The 19,591-nt window shown below is 41.6% G+C and overlaps 1 protein-coding gene across 3 annotated transcripts in view; it reads right to left on the bottom strand.

The window, feature by feature from the left end:
- Window positions 1–2,446: 2,446 nt before the first annotated feature.
- Window positions 2,447–19,591, bottom strand: part of LOC101469680 (uncharacterized) — a 76,703-nt gene continuing 59,558 nt past the window's right edge. Inside the window, exons 6-17 of one of the 3 annotated variants that reach the window (XM_024798674.2) lie at window positions 16,770–19,451; window positions 16,375–16,566; window positions 16,144–16,281; window positions 15,474–15,529; window positions 13,956–14,073; window positions 13,744–13,791; window positions 11,683–11,993; window positions 9,018–9,110; window positions 8,269–8,361; window positions 7,554–7,635; window positions 4,305–4,417; window positions 2,447–4,208 (exon numbers count right to left, since the gene is read on the bottom strand). In XM_024798674.2, coding sequence (XP_024654442.2) covers window positions 3,999–4,208; window positions 4,305–4,417; window positions 7,554–7,635; window positions 8,269–8,361; window positions 9,018–9,110; window positions 11,683–11,993; window positions 13,744–13,791; window positions 13,956–14,073; window positions 15,474–15,529; window positions 16,144–16,281; window positions 16,375–16,566; window positions 16,770–19,451 — 4,136 coding nt within the window. In that variant the 3' untranslated portion in view covers window positions 2,447–3,998. Of the gene's footprint in view, window positions 4,209–4,304; window positions 4,418–7,553; window positions 7,636–8,268; window positions 8,362–9,017; window positions 9,111–11,682; window positions 11,994–13,743; window positions 13,792–13,955; window positions 14,074–14,178; window positions 14,365–14,790; window positions 14,809–15,473; window positions 15,530–16,143; window positions 16,282–16,374; window positions 16,567–16,769; window positions 19,452–19,591 lie in introns of all 3 variants that reach the window. The other 2 variants (XM_024798675.2, XM_076880220.1) reach the window with 2 other exon arrangements.

The following is a 19,591-nucleotide window of genomic DNA, read 5'->3' as shown; positions in this document are numbered from 1 at the left end:
CAGTGCCTCACGCTGCAAACACTAAAACCATAAACATTAAAACCCAGCAGGGTTTACAAACTTTACAAAAGACAGAAAAGGATCAATTAAAGGAACAATAACCATGTAGGGAAGAAAAACTTTAGGTTACTTGCGTAACCTCAGTTCTCAGAGTAGCGTAAGTGAGACCTCTTACTATGGGATGACCCTCCCTGCACATTCCTCAGAAGCATTTATCTAATTGGCCAAGGTGACCACCAGCCAATCCTGTTAGGTTGGTGGTCAGGAACAGCCATCCACGTTTAAATAAATTGCGCTATTTAATAGCAGTTATTCAAGATAAGCACCTCTTCTCGCTTAGCAACAGCAAGAAGGGCTGTCTGGGTCATGCTACTCTGAAAACTGGAGTTTAGTCACCATCTAGGTATTGAAGTTTATAATTTGCAGGAGAAAGACGCTGATTTGGTCCTGGTTTTGTTCAAGGGGTTTAACAAATATATATATATTTTTAACTGTTCAGGAATCACAGCCATTTTTATATTAAGTCCTCAGGTGACTGACTTGGCCACTAAAAAAAATCTCTATCTTTGCAGAAACTCTTGGGTTACTCAAACAGGATGCTTTGGGTCAATCAGTTGTGCAGCATTCGGCTAATCTGAGCAGAGGATAGCCCCACACACTTCATAATTCATCCTGCTCCTTCTGTCAGCAGAGACATCACCAGTAAACACCAGTGATCTACAGTAGTTCCACTGGCAGTCATACATACCCATAACCAGTGTTGGTCAAGTTACTTACTGATTACTTCCCCCAAAAAATAATCGTGTTACTTTAATGATTAATTATTTTCAAAAGTAATTAATTACTTAGTTACTTAATTACTTTTTAAAAACATGATTTACAACCTGAACAGGTGATAAAGCAAAAGATCTTTCAGCTCAATTCTACTTTCTCTGCATACATACATACAAAATGTAATCAAATGGAAAAGTCTCTTTAAAACTCGTTTTACTAGTTTTAATCTTTTAACTTTATGCATCAAGCAAAAATTAAATTATATGCAACATTCTCTGACTGGAAGAAATTTGTTTAACATTTAAACCTATTTTCTGCACATTCCAGCACATAAAATAAAATATTTTTTGTGTTTACACTCAGTCTTTCAAATAAATGCAAGTGAAACACAGCAGAAAAATAAAATTAAATTAAAGACTCAGCGATCCTGTTGCTCTACTTTCACCTGTATAGCAGGCGGAGGTTTGCCCTGGTGCAGGTGTGCCGCGGCGGTCAGTGGAAGAATCCGCGAGTGTCTCTGTGAATTTCCCATTATGTCATAGTGCACTCAGTGCTTGCTCAGAAGTTAAGGGTTTTTTTCGCTGTAAAAAGAAATTTTCTTCCCACGCAGTGAACAGCGGACACTAATGTTTTTGTCACTTTTTATGGAATCAAACTCAAAGTAAGGTCAGTACTTCCACGCTTTAAGTAAGAAGCTATGAAATTGGACTGGAATCAACTTCAGATATTTTATCTGCTTCATTTGTCATGGAAGAAGGGAACAGGCCTAATCTGGCCATCAAACTGCCTGTCAGTCAATTGTCTAATTGATTTAGAGCTTCTGCAAATGGGATAGTGTACAAAAATGACTGTAATTCTTAACTCATACATACATTTTTGTTAACCCTCTTGAATTAAAAGCTGCAGTGGTGTACAGAAGCAAGTCTGCAAAAATTGCATTTATCCCACTATAACTTTCATTAGAGCCCAGAAAAGAAATGCTTCTCTAGTAAGCTAAAGAAATATGTCATCGCGCTTCGTTGAGCATAAACTAAAACATATTAATGTTTAAAATTACAGAAAAAATTCATGTAATAATAAAACTGAATGTTTTTGTTAATTCACGAAAAATGTCTGTTTTTAAATCACTGTTTTGCCAAACTAACAAACTCATTAAGTTAAAAAAAAAAATGTGTGTAGTAATGAAAAAAGGGAAAGGTTGCTGTTATTTAATTGTTTATCTATCACTTAATTACTTTGTTGTTCTTTGGCACAGTATGAACAACTGTGGAGGTGTTTAAACAGAAAGAAAAGCTACAAAATCTGTGAAAATATAGTCAAAATTCCAAAGTTTATCCTCTCCTTCACATTTCCCAAAGCTGTCCACAGGGCCGATGTTTGTTGGGTCGATTCTGGCCCCCATGCCTTATGTTTTACCCGCCATTACCAACTTTATGCAGAACTATAGAAAATTATAACAGGTTTTAAAGCGTTTGTCTGTCAAATATACAAACTTCAAATGACTACAGTAAAGCCAGCAATGCCTCCTGTTTAATGAATAATAATGACATTTTTGTTTAGCCTTCAAAACACGTGCTGATGATAACCAAACAGGCACGCCACACATGCAGGTTGACGTGTTTTTCACAAAAAGACGAGTATTTTCAAAGAATTGATCCACAAGACTAGAATGAACCAGTTTTTTTATTTCTTTTATTTCTTTATTTTTGTTGTTGCCATCATCCTGTAGGAGCATTTTGTCATCAGTACGTCTCAAACACCGGAAAGTGTGCACACATCTACAATTTTTTTAAATCTTTTTTTTTTAAATACACATACACAGGCAAAGAGGGGGAGGGATATAGGAAGCACAGAAAAACACTGGAAGGGTAGGTGACATCAGGAGGGGAGGTGGGGGGGGGGGGGGGGTCTCATAATGGTGAGCAGAGAATATGCTAGAACATTTTTTTATTCTTTTTAAAAAAAAACTTCTAAAAGCTGCAGGTTTGTGGGGTATTATTCCCATTCTTTACCTTCTTTATCTCTGCAAACGTTCAAAAACTTCTTTCAAATGGAATGTTTTCATATAAAGCTTCACACTTAACACTTTTTAAAACAAAATTCTGGGCTTTTACCCACTCAAATACACTACACAACCCAGTCTTTGCAAAAGGAGCAAGGTCACAGGGGCCCGTGTGCTAGAATGCACCCGGGCCATTTTACACCCACACAGAAAAGTCGAAGATCGCTCCAAATAGATCTAATTTATTTATCATTTATTTGCCATGCCAGCATAACAGCATTGTTGTAGCCTAATAAAAACCACAGCGCTAATGTAAAACCAGAAAATAAAAAGAAGAGAGGGTGGAAGGGGCGGCGCAGCCCAACGGCTGACGAGAGAAGAAACTAAAACACAAAAATCTATTGGAAAGCTAGCCTTTTAGCGCCCGACTCGACAGAGCTGCAATGGTTATCCACATTTAAATGCTAATAAGCCAGAGCAGCCACAGGGAACGTACAAAACTGTAAATACTTCCAACTACAGTGACATATATTTTTTATATATTTATATATAAAAAGAAAACAAGAGAACACAAGTTTGTCCAACAATTCAGCACAATTCAGGAAATCCAACAAACGCAACAAAGAAAAGTTCATGTCACACACTTTTCTTTTTTATGTTGTTTTTTTGCAGACATGCTCATCAGCCATTTTTTTGCAGGTCAGTTAAGTCTCTCGCTTATCTTTAAGACTAGCACCTACTGTCTAGTAGCTATATCTTGCATTCAGTACCGTATAAATTCTGAATGGACGTCACGGTCCAACTTGAAATTTTTAGCCCCGTGCGAGTGGGAATGTGTTGGTGTTTTTCAACGCACCAAAGAAAAAGAAGTAAAGATGAACAGAAAAAGGACCAAAGAAAAATCCTGTACAATCGTAAAACCACCTTCTTGAACCACTTGAACCTTGGCATTCAGCTTATCTAAAACAGAACAGTCCACGTTTGAGTGAATGAGAGGATAAAAAGCAGACCGACAGACGGGGAGTGTCGATGAAGATTTATGAAGAATTCAGTTTTTTTAAATCCCGCTTGGAAGGGCCGGAGGGATCGTTGATTGGATGAGACGGTCAACCAGCTACAACTGTGGGGGTTACATTAAACACTGGAAGCTTGTGATGGGAACGATGGGAAAAGGAGGGGTGATGGTGTGGATTTGTATTTTTCCTAAGCAGAGGCAGCTGGCTCATAAGCCCTGCTTGGCCAGGGCAGCGGTGACATCCTGGGCCAGCGTGGAGAGCTGGGGCGACTCCAGGAGGTTGATGCTGCCGGAGGAAGACAGGCGAGGAGAGGTGCCTCCCGTCTCGATGCCAGGGGAGTGGGTGACGATGATTTCCGCACCATGGTCCACCCGAGCTTTGGCCGAATCCCGGAAATTCAGCTTGTGGCTCTCGATCTGGTGAGCAGGGGAAGACGGTTTAGGTCAGCGCTCTTTTTCCTCTTTAACGTGAACTGACAGTGACATTTGGTATAAAAAGAGGCTTCCTTTTACCATTATGTTCCCGCCTCCAGGAGTGTGGCTGGCGTTCTCCAGAGAGTTGACCTTGGCGTGGGCCTTCTCTTTGAAGTCCAGCTTCACATTGTCGATACGCACATGTCCTCCCCCTGGGAACAGGACAGCAAGGAGGAGAAGAGAAGTGTTAAACCCACGAGGAATCGCTCGCCTGCAGGACATCACTTCTCCTAGGCAATGCTCAGGGCAAAAAAAATCTCAGTCTGCACACTGCACAGCCTGAAAAAGGCACAAGTGCCAGCTTTGACCTGATTTATACAGTTTATATAGTACCATGTAAGACTGGATGCAATATTCAATTTCCTGCTTTGACACTTTCTTGTAAATATCATTGAAATGGTGACATTATGGGGGCAAAACTGAAGCTGTAAGTGGACAGATGACAGATGAAATTAAGAAATATCAATCAGATTATTGCTAAGATTAAAGGAAATACATATGCTTTTACTAAATCAAAACTAATTTGACCAGAACAGACTTTCGCTTCAGTCAGCCCAGAAACCGGCTATTTGTGGAGGAGTATGTGTGCTGCACAAACATTTGTAGCGTTTCAGTGAAAAACTACCAAAATAGAAGAAACTCTAATCCTGGTGCTTTGTTCTACATCAGTTGGACAACAAACTCCATCGGTATTTCTCTACAACTCCCCACAGAATTGACAACAACATTTGATTCTTAAGACTTCAAATTTCCTAAATCAAGAAAATAAAAGCACAAAAGAAATTAGCATCCAGATCTGATGTACTCGACGAGTTGTCAATGTCTCATCAAATTTAGTTATGGAGTACTTTGCTGGTTGCCCTTTTTTAAAAATGTTACAGCATTGTTTGGGATTTTAGTTTGTTGCTTGGTGGTTGTTAGGCAACAAAGACATTAGTATATGCCATGCATAATCCAACTCCTGTGGATATATATGAGAGCGCACAGTCCTGAAATTAAAATGATACAATGCTTTTATAAGGAGTTTTAGTTGCATACTACAAATGGGCCATTTTAGCTTGCTGGTCGGAGGTTGCTAGGCAATGTGATGATGTGCTATAGATAAGAACAATCAGGGACCGGGTTTGTTTGCTCAGCTGGAGGTTTCATGGATTACAGTGGATATACATAAAGAGAATTGGAACATATATCAATACTGGAAGGTTTTAATGATCCAACATTTACTATAAAACACAGCATTTGTTACGCTCTAAATGGCACAAAAATCATTTATATCCATAAGGACAAATCAAAATCAGCTAATAGCAACTAGTCTTAGCATTCCTTTAAGAAGAGAGCCTTACATACTTTGTACAAGTAGGTTGCCTTCCTTTTTTCCATACATCATATATACTAGTTAAATGCATGCTGGAGTATTGTTTGGTCTGTGATTTTAGTGTGTTGTTAGATAGTTGCAAAGCAGCATTTAGACATCATAAGTTGCATGCATAATTCAACTGCTGTGGATATAAATTAGATGTTTTTGCCACCAAATTAAAATGATACGAAGCTTTTATAAGGAGTCATAGGTGCATAAATGCTGCAAATGGGCCATTTTAACTCGTTGGTAGTAGAGATGGACCGATCCGATATTAGGTATCGGTATCGGTCCGATACTGACCTAAATTACTGGATCGGATATTGGAGAGAAATAAAAAAAAATGTAATCCGATCCATTAAATATCAAAAAAGCACTTCACAAAACTTGCGACATGGCATAACTCGGCCCATAACCTTAGCACGTCGGAGCAGTGATCGCGTGATAGAGCGGCTATGGCATGCGAGACCTGTCCGTGGTCTGGTTGAATATTTGTAGCCTCGCTACCAAACCGGCATTTCATCTCTGAGGAAGTGATCCCCGAGAGAAGTAAAGCAAGTGTGTAAGTTCATCTCTGAATGTTTATAAAGCATTCCAGCATTAAGCTTAACAACTGATATATGGAGCGACTTCCTCTTCTTGCTGCTACTTCAATCGTGAAACTGCTTAATGATCAGCTGATCGGCTTTTCTGTCGTGACTCCGTCTCTCTTGTTTGTTTTTGGCCCACTTCGTGCCAGAAAGAGGAAACCAGCGGCTGAACAACAGCAGCACGTTTAAGCTTGATAAGCTGTTGTTAGAATTTATTTAATATTACTTTCTACACCAGGATCTTTTTCTATGTAGCTGTCAGCTGGTAAGTGTGTAGGGGCGGATCTAGCAAAGTTTAGCCAGGGGGGCCGATAGGGCATTAACAGGGAAAAGGGGCACAAAGACATACTTTCCTTTCTTATTCTCATTTAAAATGTCGAGCTTTTAATAAATAATTATCTGAATCTTACACCCAAAGTTTTAATCTGATGTAAAATGTATAGAAGTCCATTACTGTATAAAGTAACTGTTAAGTCTAATATACACTAGTAAGCTATAGTACTTTTTCCTTTGGGAAGGTACCATCTGTGCAGTCTGTAGTTCTGTTGAAGAAAGATGTTGAATCTATTTAATTATTCTTGAAAAATAATTTATTTCGGTGCGTTTTTTTTCACACTGCATCAAATTAAAGTTGATTACGTCGATTAAGCATCATGAGGTGGAGGGTGGGTGGTTCCCTATTTTTTTTTTTGCTGGGAGTTTGCAACCCTATTAGTTAGGTTGCTTACTCTTTAAAATACCAGAATAGGGAGGATGGAGTAGGTTTAACTTTATTAGATTGATCAGTATTGCTGAACTAGGAAATATTTTGGGTGCAGTGTATTTTTTCCATACAGGTATAACAGAATAGCTTTAGTGTTTTATTTTTTTAAACTTGAGTTTGAACTTATACAAAATGCAGCAAGATATTAAAAAACAGTTTTATTGATTAAAAACACACTATATCGGATTCATATCGGTATCGGCCAATATCCAAATTTATGATATTGGTATCGGTATCGGACATAAAAAAGTGGTATCGTGCCAACTGTAGTTGGTAGGTGGTTGCTAGGCAACATGATGATGGTCATTGTCTGAGATATAGATAAGAACCATTGGGGGCCTAAGGATTTTTTGCTCAACTGGAGATTTCGTGGATTACAGTGAGATATACATGAAGAATATATATCACCAATGTTTTTAAAAGTTTATAGTACGAGTAACTTCTTTCAACAAGGACAATTAAAGATGTGGTAATGACAACTAGTCTCAGAATTCCTTTAAGAAAAGGCCCTTAAACACATTGTACAATAATGTAATTCTCTAAGTTTTTCTAAAAGGCCAGCTGTGGCTGTACAGTACCTGGTCTGTGGTGGATGTTGGAAAAGGAGCCACATTTAGCGGTGACATGGCTCAGGTCGATCTTCTTGGTCTGGATTTGGATCTGCGAGCAGTGGCACATTGCACAAATTCACCTTTAATTGCTTTGAATGTGAATAAACCACAAATAACAGGCATGAAATGCAATGAAATGAAAGCGACAGGTTTCAAAAAGAGAGAAAATGAACGTGGTGAGATGACATGAATCTCTAGACAAAGGCGGTGTGAGTCAATCAACCGCAGTCCACAGAAAAGCCACAGAGAGGCTGATGTCAGATCCCTGGAGGGGAGGTTAACATGAACGCAAGCAGTGACGGTGCAGACATCAAACAAACACAGAACACGGGCGCTACTGTGTGACGCTACGGGGAGCAGGTGCTTCAATTAAACTTTATTGTCCATGGGTGATGTGAATTAGTGCGAGCATTGTAAACAAGAGAAACTGACAGCCTTGCAGGCTGCAGAGGGAAGTGGTTTATGTTATGAAATATATGCACTATGCAGACATGCTGTATGTTGTGGCCCAGGTGAATGCACAAAGATTATACAATTGTAAATGTTTTTGTTTCTGAGACACAAAATACAGCTAATGAAGACGAACACACTCCACGAGGACGGCTCACACACACATCTTAATGTGAAGTGTTATCAAGAACGACAGATCTTGGATGAGATGATTTTCTGCTAAGTCACTCACGTTTCCCCCGCCTGCCGCGTGCTGGATTTTGTCCAGGGAGCCACATTTAGACTTAACGTGGCTAAAGTCCAGCTTAACGCTTGGAATCATGACCTGTGGATGACAGGTTGACTTTTTTCTTTTAAAAAAAAACCCAAACAGACAGAACACACAGGGTCTCTCACACAGCCGTGGAGTCGAGGGGCTTAATAAAAAAAAACCCTTCCTACTTCCCTGCTTAAAATAATCCTGTAGAGGCGTCCCAGGTTTACATCAGTCTGTCGATGCCCACTTTAACTCGAGTGCGCTTGAATTCAGACTGCATGAAATGGGCTGAAGCCTATGCAGAAATCAAGGCCCTGTTTAGCACCAAGTCTCAAACGTGAAGCGCACGAAAGAGTTTACTTCCCAGTGTGCAACATCCACAATTTTTAAAAATTAAAGAAAAATCAAAACTACCAACAGCTAGCTCTGCAAGCTGCTTTGCAACCCACCTCCACCCCAGTTTCCAGTCTATGCTAACTTTCCTGTTATACACTAAACAGTAAACAGTGCTAACTGAAAAAAAGTAACATAGGCGTGCTACACCTTTGGAAATAAACCCCTTCTCTTTTGCTTGTCCGAAACAACGTATTGGCAGACGGACAGATGACAGACGCGTGAACACATAATAGTAGCATGACAGAGTGCCACGACAGCCCCAGCTGAGAAAAAAGAGAAAGAGAAATAAGAGAAAGAGAGAAAAAAGAGAGAGAGAAAGGCGTACATACATTGCCTCCTTTGGGCGAGTGCTTCAGATTATCCTTGGAGCCACACTTTGGCTGAATATGACTGAAGTCCAGCTTCTCGTGTAAAATGTGAACCTAAAATAAAATTGGATAATTATGATAATAATAAAAAAGAAAAAGAAAACACTGTATGTGCCTCATTTAGATAAGTGTGCAGTGAGGGGTCGGGGTCTGTTTGCGTGCATCATTAGAACTAACAATGCTTTTCTTCGTGGTGGTGTATACAGCTCTGAGAATAGCAGTGATACGAATGTTTAATTCCCACTTTAGTGTCTCTCGCTTTGTCCCTTTGTCACTATAGACTTATAATAGACAATAGTCTTCTAGGTTTCTTTACAATCTGACTTCCTTCTAATCGCCCCCTGCTGGTCATTAGAAGGAATGCAGTCTGGCTTCAGTTTCAGAGTCGGCCTTTTATATACAGTCTATAATGACCAGGATAAAAAGGTGCAAGAACCCCAAACAGTGGTGTTACAAACTGCTCGACTCTTATGTTGTAACTGAGACTGCAGTCACGCCCAAGAAATGACCTTCCAAGAATCTTTTACAGAGGACAAATTTGTGTTATTCTCAGAGCTGACCTGGAGGCAGAAATAATCTCACTGGTCAAGTTAAGCCTCACTGTGAGTAAGAAAAACTGAAAGATTGAGTTTCTTTCCTGAGAGATGCTCAGACTGATGCTCAATAAAAAGATCAAGATGTTATAAATATGATGAGGATCAAATCTGCAAATAGAAAACAAGAAAACGTATTTTTCCCCTGCATTAGTAAAAACCCAGCAAACAGTAGTTTTGCTTGTACAGCAAAAATAAAATAAAGTAATAAAAAGGGGGACTGTCTCCACTGAACTGACCTGGATTCTTCCGACAGCTCTGATGTTGATTTATTCCCACGTATAACAACATGTGCTGTGTTTAGAGGTTATCTTTCTCATTCCTTCTGTGGCTGTTTCAGCTCAGAGGTTTCAGCCTTTCTGCAAGGTCGACCAATGACAGAGCGAATGAACTGAACTCAATGACGGCCCTGTTTGGTTTATTTTAAAAACATGAACTAATTATGTAAACTCGGAAAATCACAATACTGAAAACAGAAATACCACATTTACTGTTTTCAGGTCTCTTAAAGTGTTTCTTTAGTTTTGAGTCCAGTCCTTGTACCGGACCATTTTCAGAGGAATGAGCCACTTAACACTGACCCAAGAGTCATTCTAGCTCCTGTAGACTTCAGTCTAAATAGAGTGATTTTGTGTGGAAGAAAAGCTTCTCTGTGAGCAGAAGCTAATATGAAAAGATAGAAAATGGTCCTCTAATGTTTCTGGTCTATATATCTGTCTGCGCTCCTGTGCCGCTCCGCTAAGCCGTGCGTCACCGAGCCTCATTAAAAATTTCTGTCCCTCTGTCAGTTTTCTCCCCAAAGAAGTAAGGAGAGCTGGCAGTGAATCGACTCCACCTCCATATATCACAGGGTTAATGACCTCACCAACACAGCACTGTGGGGACATTAAAATGATCAGTTACACCCCAAAGATTAACAAGGAGATGGTTTCTGTCTCCTATCTGCATGCAGTCCATGTGTTATTTTACGTGTGAGGTACGTCATTGCAAAGGAACATCTCTCAGTTATTCTAACAGCTTGGCCACCTTGAGATCCTCTAAAATTTTTATCTCGTAGGTTCCTAAAAGACATCTTTTTCTGAAAGTCAAGGGTGGATAAAAGGAAGAGAGATGATATATTTTTATGCTGTGACCTTGATGTGACTCCTCCATAGGTAATTCTGCACGCTTGAAATTATTAATACCCAGAGCTGGAAGGGAAAATCCTGCACAGTGACGAAAGCAGCTCCCTCAGGGGCAAATGCTTTTGCAGGCTGGCTGCTCCTTGGAGGCGGTGTTTTCTTAGGAGGAAGGCTTTATGTTACAAAAACAAAACAAAAAAACTTTGGGAGAGCTGAAGGTCACCGGGGAGAAAATTGTTGGGAAAGAAAGAGGAGGAAGACGGAGGAAGAGGGGAAAGGATGCAGCTGATGACGATTCATCCAGACTGATGGAGATGACGGTGGACAGGGAGAGGGCAGAGGACAGTCGGAGGGAGGCAGACACACAGACGGTGGGTTAGAGGCACACCAGACAGTGAGCGAGAGCAAACGCAGAGCATGAGGAGACTATTTGAGCATTTTATGACATCTCTAGAGAGAAAAAGGAGATAAAAACCCATCCTTTTAAAGCTGCCTATTTTTTTTTACTGGTTTGCAGGAGCTGTTTAAGATTTTTCTAAACTCTGATACTCACAGAGCATCCAGTAATACTGAGTCATGATAATAGACAAAAGGATGGATTTAAAAAATCTCTTAAAAATAGTCAAATGTTTTGACTGAGGGAAATAATACAAAGAACGGACAATAATTCAAGTTAAAAACAGCTGTGAAATCGTGATTGGTTTGCAGTTTAAAGTCTTGTGCAGCCTATTTTATTTTAAAATGTGTACTTTACTGCCCCCATGTGGCAGAATTATGTACACACATAATACTTATAAGGACAGAAATCATTAATCTATGGAAATCTGTGCTTTTTCTACCTGCAGATGTTTTCCTGTATTTCTGTGTGCTGCAAAGACAAAAGTCACTCTGTGTCTCAGGGCTGCTTGTTACCTGTCCGCCCTTCGGCTGATGCTTAATGTTGGAGGTGGAGCCGATCTTGGACTTCACATTCTTCAGGTCAGGCAGAGGCTGATTGATGACCTTCAGCTGCCGCTGGACAGAGGATGGAGATTTGGGTGGGGTTCGGATCACTGCCACCTTCTTCTCCTGGAGGACGCTGAAGGACTTGGGCGTGTGGCTGCCCGGGGTGCGCGAGCCGGGCGTGCGGCAGGAGTAGCTAGGGGGCGTGCCGGGTGTGACGGCGGAGGAGCCCGGGGTGGAGGCGCCACTGTGGACTGATCGGGAACGCGCCGAGTCTGTACCTTAAGAGAAGAGAGGGCAGTAATGAGAAGACGAAGGAGGAGGAATGAAAAGAAAACCTTCAAACTATTGGATAGAAAGGAGTGATCCTTCATCTGCTTCTTATGATGATGATGATGGAGGAGAAACACAGCACTGAAAAAGACCTGCTCAGTTTCCACCTAAGCAAACAGCCAAGATCACACACAAGTGTTTGCCCAGGAGCCTGAAAGCACAAACACAGGCAGCTGAATTCATTTAGCTACTGGTGGCTTGTTGCTGCGTTACCGGGGAAGACCCAATAAGATTTTATCCTACATGAGAACAAGGAACACACCTGTTGCTGTGATCCACACCTGCTTTTCTGATAAGATAACTGCAGGGTGGATAAAGCCTATTTAGACACGCTTTATAAATACCTGTTTCCAATGGAAACTAAAGCTTTTTCCCAATTTGTATCACCCTGACCTTTGAACTATGACCTTGAAGCACTAAAATTGGCTTCTATAAGCTGTAAAAACCTGAGATTTTTGGATACATTCATGCAGTGTGTGGTTTTGCACATCTTTATGGCACCATTGTGATGTCATCGTTTGAAAAAATAAAAAGCGTGTCTAATGTCCAAGAGCTTAGGAAAGCCTGGAGGACTATTGCTCAAGAGCACTTTAAAAGAATTACAAAAAAGTCTGGCACCTTGGAAGTAAAATATAAAGAAATGAGGGGTGGCTCAAGACTTTTGCACAGACCTGCAAAGTGTTGTGCTAACATATGAGGTCAATCGATCAGTCTCATGTTCCAGCGGTCCATTGTGGAAGGCACAAACATACTAAATTTACCTTCTTACAAGCAGTTTTTCTGGTCTTAAGGATCACCTGTATCAAACATTACTTCAGCTGCTGTTCTGTGTGATTACCCTCTTTGAATTTCTTGGGGAAATAAATAAATAAAATAAAATCTATTTACTTTTTTGGTACAGTAGAGCTACTCAAAATATGGGACACTGTCTCGATGCATATGGACGAGAAGTCAAGTCTCACATAAAGGGGGACATCTTCGACCCTTCTCGGAACAGGGCAAGATGGCTTTGTACCAGAGGAGGAGAAAGAGGAGATCCTGGTACAAAACCAGGCAATAAGACAAGTGCATCCACAGACCTGACAAGTTTTCAGCTGGTTGAGCGGTTTGATTAAATGATACCCAGAACAGCTGAATTGTGCTTGTTTATGAAAAGGGTAGTACACACTGCTGAATGAAAACCTCTTTCCGGACACCCAAAAGGCCAGATTCATCGCATTTTAACCATTTGGGTGAGAGTTTTCTGATGATCCAGCCCCATTAAACTTGCATGAGGTAAACAAGGCTGGCCACTGAGAAAGAAACAGAGATATCTGTTGCCATTTCCAACATTTCCAATCCAGTTCATGTTTGTTACACAAAAACAAATATGCTTTTCTTTCAAAATCAAGTGACCCTAAACTTTTGTGCAGATTACTGTCCCTCCCTGAGCCAAGCTCTGCCTGAGGTTTCTTCCTGTTAAAAGAGAGTTTTCCTTCCCACTGTTGCCAAAACCTTTCTCATAGGGGTTCATCTGATCGTTGGGGTTTTCTCTGTATTACTGCAGGGATGAAGGGATGATGCTCTCTTCTATGGAAAATATAAGTCCTTATCTTATAGTTATTAAAGCAAACAAGCATAAATAAACTGTATAAACTAATAAACAGATGTCGATGAAGATGGTGTGAAAGGTCTAAAAGGATCTACTAGGTGTTCTACCTGCCATACTAGGGGCTCTTCCAGACCTGGTGTCCGCTGTTCGGAACGCTTTACAGAAGAAGGGAATAAAAAGGGAAAATCAGGGGTAAAACAGCAGGTGGGAAGTGGAAGGTGTTGGGAGTTAAAGTATAATACAAATAATCTGGTGAGTAAAGAAGCAATTAATCTGGGAAGCAAACAATCTGAAGGTTTTGGACCGTGGAGATTCTTACAGGTTGGCCTGGAGGGGGTGCTGTTGTCCTCCTGTTCAGCAGCCGGGATGTGGCGTGTCAGAGACTTGGCCGGCCTGGGGAGGGATGACTTCTTCTCGGGGCTCCGGTACGCTCTCTCCTGGATTAACAGACACACAGCAGAGTTGAGATGCAGGCTGAGGCATGCACATGCTGGTCACAGCCACCCCTCAACCCTTGCTTTTATCCCCCACCCTCACTTTACCTTCTCCACCCATTTCTTAGACAGAGGTGATGGGCGTGAGCACGCGGAGGAGGGACGGGCCTCGCAGAGCTCCGCCTGTACGAGGGGGCTCCGTTTAAGGCTACAGGCAGAGCCGGGCCGGGGGGGCTCGCGATCAAACCCCCGACGCTGCACTGCCATCTTTAATACAACCGCCCTCGTGGGGCTCTTGACCGTGACCATGACAACAGGGAGGAAAGGCATGCAGGGTAGGTGGAAGATGTTCAGGATGGAAAACAGGCATGACAAGCAGATGGAGAAATGAAAAGTTGAGACAGGATGGAGTAAAAATGCAATGTGTTTATTTGTGGCTCATACACAAACAGTCTGTTTGTGTACGTGTGTGTTTTGATCTAACCGAACATATCTAAGAACATTGTTGTCTTTATAAATATGCCAAATGAACCACATGAACATTGGATTATTATTATTTCTGTTTGGTTTAATAATCTTTAGGAATGAAATGAAAGGAACAAGAAACAGAATTTGGCTGAAATCGTTTGAATGAGCTGCGTCGCTCGTTGCTGCACATCATAAGTGTGTTTTTAATGGTAAAATGTAAAATAATTTTGCACTTTTGATGTCTATACTCACAGATTTTCTCTGTCGAGACTGACACAAGGACAGAAGCAAGCATGCAAGACAAAATGATTATGGAGAGAGAGAAAAGCAGACATGCAAAAAAAGAGAAGAAAGCCCAAAAACAAAACAGAAAATATGAAGACGCCATGGCCTAAAGTCGTACAGAAAATGCACTCACCAGCCACTTTGTTAGATAGAACTTTTCAACTGTTTGTTAATGCAAAAGCAGCAAATTACATTGGAGCAACTCAGTGCATTTAGGTCTGTAGATATGATCAAGCTGCTGAAGCTCAAACTGGGCATCAGAATGGGGATGAAAAGTGATTTAAGTGACTCTAAATGAGGCATGGTTGCTGATTCGATCTAATTTTCCAAGCAACCATCAGTAGTGTTTACAGAGAATGGTCTGAAAAAAGAAAATATCCAGCAAGTGGGTAAAGATGCCTTGTTGATGTTAGAGGTCAGAGGAGAATAGCCAGCCATTTGAGCTTATAGGAAGGCAGTAACCCCAAAATAAAAAGGCACACATGGGAATCACACGGGAATCCAGGTGAGGGGTAGCCAATAAGAAGAAAGCGGTCTTTTAGGGATCAATATTACTGAGAGATGATGAAAACACTCTTGGAATAACCTTAACTTTGTGAGGATTTCAATTGAAAGACAAAAAATAATAAACGTTGACTTGTTATACTTACAGTGGTCCTCTCCCTGGACTGGTGGGCCACACTGAGGGGCTGATGGTGCTCCACACCTGTGAAGCAAACATGTTCATCAGTGTGACACACACAAATGCACATTTGCTGAATACAAGGTGAAAAAGTGGACATATGAGCACATTCATATTACAGAAGCACCTTCTGTACACGTATCACGACATTTCACGTCACCCTCACTTCGCTTGTTGACAGAACACACAACCTTCAAACATGCGGCCATTTTCAGGAGACATACACACGCACACAAGTGTTAAACCAGAGTTATTCAATACCAGTCACAATGAATAACATCATCACTGAGCAGAAAAAAATAAAAGCATGAATTTGAAGCAGAGCGGGAACAAATACTCCATGTTTGACAAAATGAGAAAAAACAAAGCATGTTTAAAGCTTTTAGAAAAATAAAACTGAAAAAGAAACCCAAAGCAGACCAGACATGACAGAACTTTAAAAAATAAATCAGCAGCACATGATGTTTGCCAGCTACACTGCACCTTGCTTGATTCCTCAATGAGCCATCAATGGAGAGAGAGCAAAGACATCAAACGCCACATATCCAAAACTGATTTACATTTGAAAAAATGCTTTAATTATTTGGGTGTTGCTCTCTCTCTATCCACGGCACTGACTCCGGGTGAAAAGTGTTCACCTGTGGCCTTGCGTCTAGCAGAGCCGTGAAGCACAGCAGGCCTAGGATGTCTGGCCGCCGCTTTGGCTACACCCTTTCGAGACGGGGAATGACTTTGGAGGGCTGACACCTTACTCTGGTCAGCCCTCCTGATGCCTACTAGCAGAGAGGAGAGACAAGGTTATACCGACATGCATACCTCGGTTAGATGACAAGGATTATAAATTTCAGGCGTAAATACAGAATTGGAACCTTTTTTCTTCTTTATCTCCTCTCTTGGTGGATGGTGGCTCAGTACTTTGCGGGATACTTTAGACTCAGTGGTGGCCCTTGATCTGCCGGGGCCCCGTTTAGCGGGTCTGTCCACCACCACAGGCTTATTGGTCGAGCTCTGGGGCTGAGGAAGGGCTTCGATTTGCTCAGTCATAATACTTTTGTCATCATCTGCAGTGGAGAAGGATCAACAGAGGGCTAATTCTCCACGCTCCTTGCTAGCTAGGAGCTAGCTTAGCACAAAAGACACATTTCCAAACAAGTTTTCTGGTGCTAGCAAGTTTTTAAACCAAAATTATTAAACTAAATAAACATTTAAAGGCTTTTAATCTTTTTTTAAACAACTGATTTATTAACAGGTTTACTCTGGGTACCTTGTGAATCCATCCAGCCACTGTCTGTATCTAGGATGGACACGTCCATGGTGGTTTCATCGTTAGGTGCTTGATCGGTCTGGCTAAGAACATCCGAGGTCTCCTCCTCCACCTTCCTCACCTTCTTTCCATCCTCTTCTTCTATCATTTTATGATCTTCCGTTCCTTCCTTTTCCTCCTTTGTTTCCTCTTTCTTCACCCCTTCGTACTCGTCTGTCTTCCCTTTCACCTTATCTGTGTCTAAGTCCTCTTCTATTTTATCTGCCTCCATGTCTTCTCTGCCTCCTTCCTCTGTTTGCTGTGTCAGCTCGTGGTCAGAGCAGGGAGACAAGTGCGAACTGTCTGTTGCAGGTTCGTCACTGTTTTGGGCGCTGTGACTCCATTCTTCTGCTCCAGACTTTGGATCTTCTTCCAACATCTGGTCATCCACCATCAGTCTCACTTGTTCTGTCTTTTGCTCTTCCTTCCCAGCTTCTTCAGTTTGACTCTTCCTTGTTTCATCCGGCTCTTGGGCTTCTTCCATTATCTCTTGAGGCTCCTCTGCAATCTCAATATCATCTTCCTCCTCTGCTTCTTCATCTATTTGTGCTTGAGGGATAATGATGATCGGAGAAGATATTTGGAGCTTCGGTGAGCCTTTCACCAGACTGCTTTTTTGCTGCTGGTTTTGGTCATTTTTCTCATCTGTGTGCTTTGTAGTAATTAAATCCTGAACAGTGTTTGAGGTCTGTTGCCCACTTTGGATTGTCTTAGCTTTGTCTGTGCTCTCTTCTAAAGACTGAGATAATCCTGAAGCCAAGTCTTTGTTTGGCATTTCTGGTTCATCACTTCTTTCTTCAGATTCTTTCTGCTCAGGCTTCAGATTTTCTTTGTCTAACTCTGACTGTTTATTATCAACGTTTTCAGATGCTTTTAGCTCTGATGGGTCATCTTTCTGTGCTTTCTCTCCTGCAGTTTGGGTTTCTGATGATGTGTCATCTGGGGACTTGGGGGTTGTTGGAGTTGGAGGAACCTTGGTTCCAGTTTCTGTAGGCGCGAAAGTGAACGAACTGTCTGGTGGGATAGGTGAAGCTTCTCTTGATGGGTCTTTTTCAACATCTACCTCAGGGATAGCTTGAATCTTTATGTTCCCTGGCAACCCAGTCTCCAAACGAAATTCACTCAGTCTGTCTTTTGAAGTAGTCATTGGGATTCTTAGCCGATCCGGTTTTATTCCACTGGTTACAGCTTTTTCAAGGATCAGGTTAGACTTTACTGGTGAGCCTTTCTTTTCTACCACTGGTATTTGAGAGATCACAGGGGTAACCTCTTTGTAATCTTGTTGTTGTATTCCTTTTGAAACATCTTTTGCTTTCAAATCCCCTAGATCCTCCTCTACTTCCCCCTCTACAGAAGGGAAACGCTGGTGTGGAGAATCCCCGGGACTGGGTACATCAGCGGGAGAAGGCATGGGCCCTGAATACTCACTGAAGACACAGTAGCCCACCTCCTCCAGCTGGTTTTCTTGTGAGAAAACACTTGGGGCTTGATCTGTCAAGGCAAGCTTGGCTAAAGAACTTCCCACAAGGGCAGATACATTGGCGGGCACTGACTTTCTTCTCATGTAGTCAACCTCCATCCTCTCCAGGGATGGACGAGGTAGGGCACCAGCCAGGTCCAACATCTCAGAGAGGCTTCCTGATTGTTTAGAACTATCTGTGTGCTTATCATAAGGTAAGGGCTCATCTGCCACGGTGGGGATATTTTCAGGTGTTTCAGTGTTAGTTGGGGTAATGGAGACAGCTGGTGGAAATGTAGGTGGATGGCTCACCACAGATGGAGTTGACGGATAAACCTCTGATTCATCATAGCTTCCACTGATTGGATACAAGCTTCCCATGAAGATCCTTGATTTCTCTTCCTTCACCGTCTGTCCGGCTGAAGACCCAACAGTAATGTTCAAGGAAAGACTTCTTTGTTCCAGTCCCAGTTTACCAGAAGATGTGTTGACATTTTGCTTTTGTTGTTTCTCCATATTCTGCACAATGTTTTCATCATCTCCACTTAATTTTATCTCTGCCGTTGTGCTGAGCTCATAATAGCTCTGGGTTTGTGGCAACTCTTCTTCTCGACCCTCCATGGATGTGTCAAAGTAGGTTTTTGATCCTGACACGTGTTCTACAAAAACATCCGATCTGTCAAGTTCTGGACTTGACGTCAGAGTTTCTTGCGAAAGGTCTGTTTTTTGAATATCAGTGAGCAGTGGTGTGTCATGCAATCTACAGTCATTTGCACCATGCTGGTCCTCCTTATTAACCGCCTCAAAAACATCAGTTTTTTCTTTGCTTTCATTCATATTTGACCCTGACTCACTTGGTAAGATAATTCCTGCTTCTTCTTTTTCTTCTGCCATAAGTTCTGATGAGGCCTCTGTCACAACAACTTCTTTTGCTTCTTTTTCTTTAGACTCTGAAAGTAATTTTCTGTCAGTGACCTCTTCCTTCCCACCCTCTCTGTCTTGATTACCCTGCTCTGTTGAGGAAGTGCAGGGGAGAGGTTTCTCTCTATCAGAAAGAAGGGGAGGGCCAGTCGAGGCAGGTTCTTCTCCTTCTGCCTTTGCTCTTTGTTTCTCAGGTGGCAATGGTTCATCTTCCTTCATAGTGGACTCACAAGATGGTTTACTGACTCTCTCTTCTGGCTGGGCTGCGAGTTTGAAGGATACTGTACAACTTTGTGTCGGGTCATGTTAGCTAAAAGCTTTGCTTGCAGCATCCACAAAAGCTAGCCAATACAGTCAAGCCGGCGCCGTCTGCACATAGATACAGTAGCTCTCCATCAAGCAA

This window comes from Maylandia zebra, linkage group LG23, assembly GCF_041146795.1.
Source record: "Maylandia zebra isolate NMK-2024a linkage group LG23, Mzebra_GT3a, whole genome shotgun sequence".
Classification (NCBI taxonomy): Eukaryota; Metazoa; Chordata; class Actinopteri; order Cichliformes; family Cichlidae; genus Maylandia; species Maylandia zebra.
The sequence above is the reverse complement of the archived record's forward strand: the minus strand, read 5'-3'. Positions and strand labels throughout refer to the sequence as shown.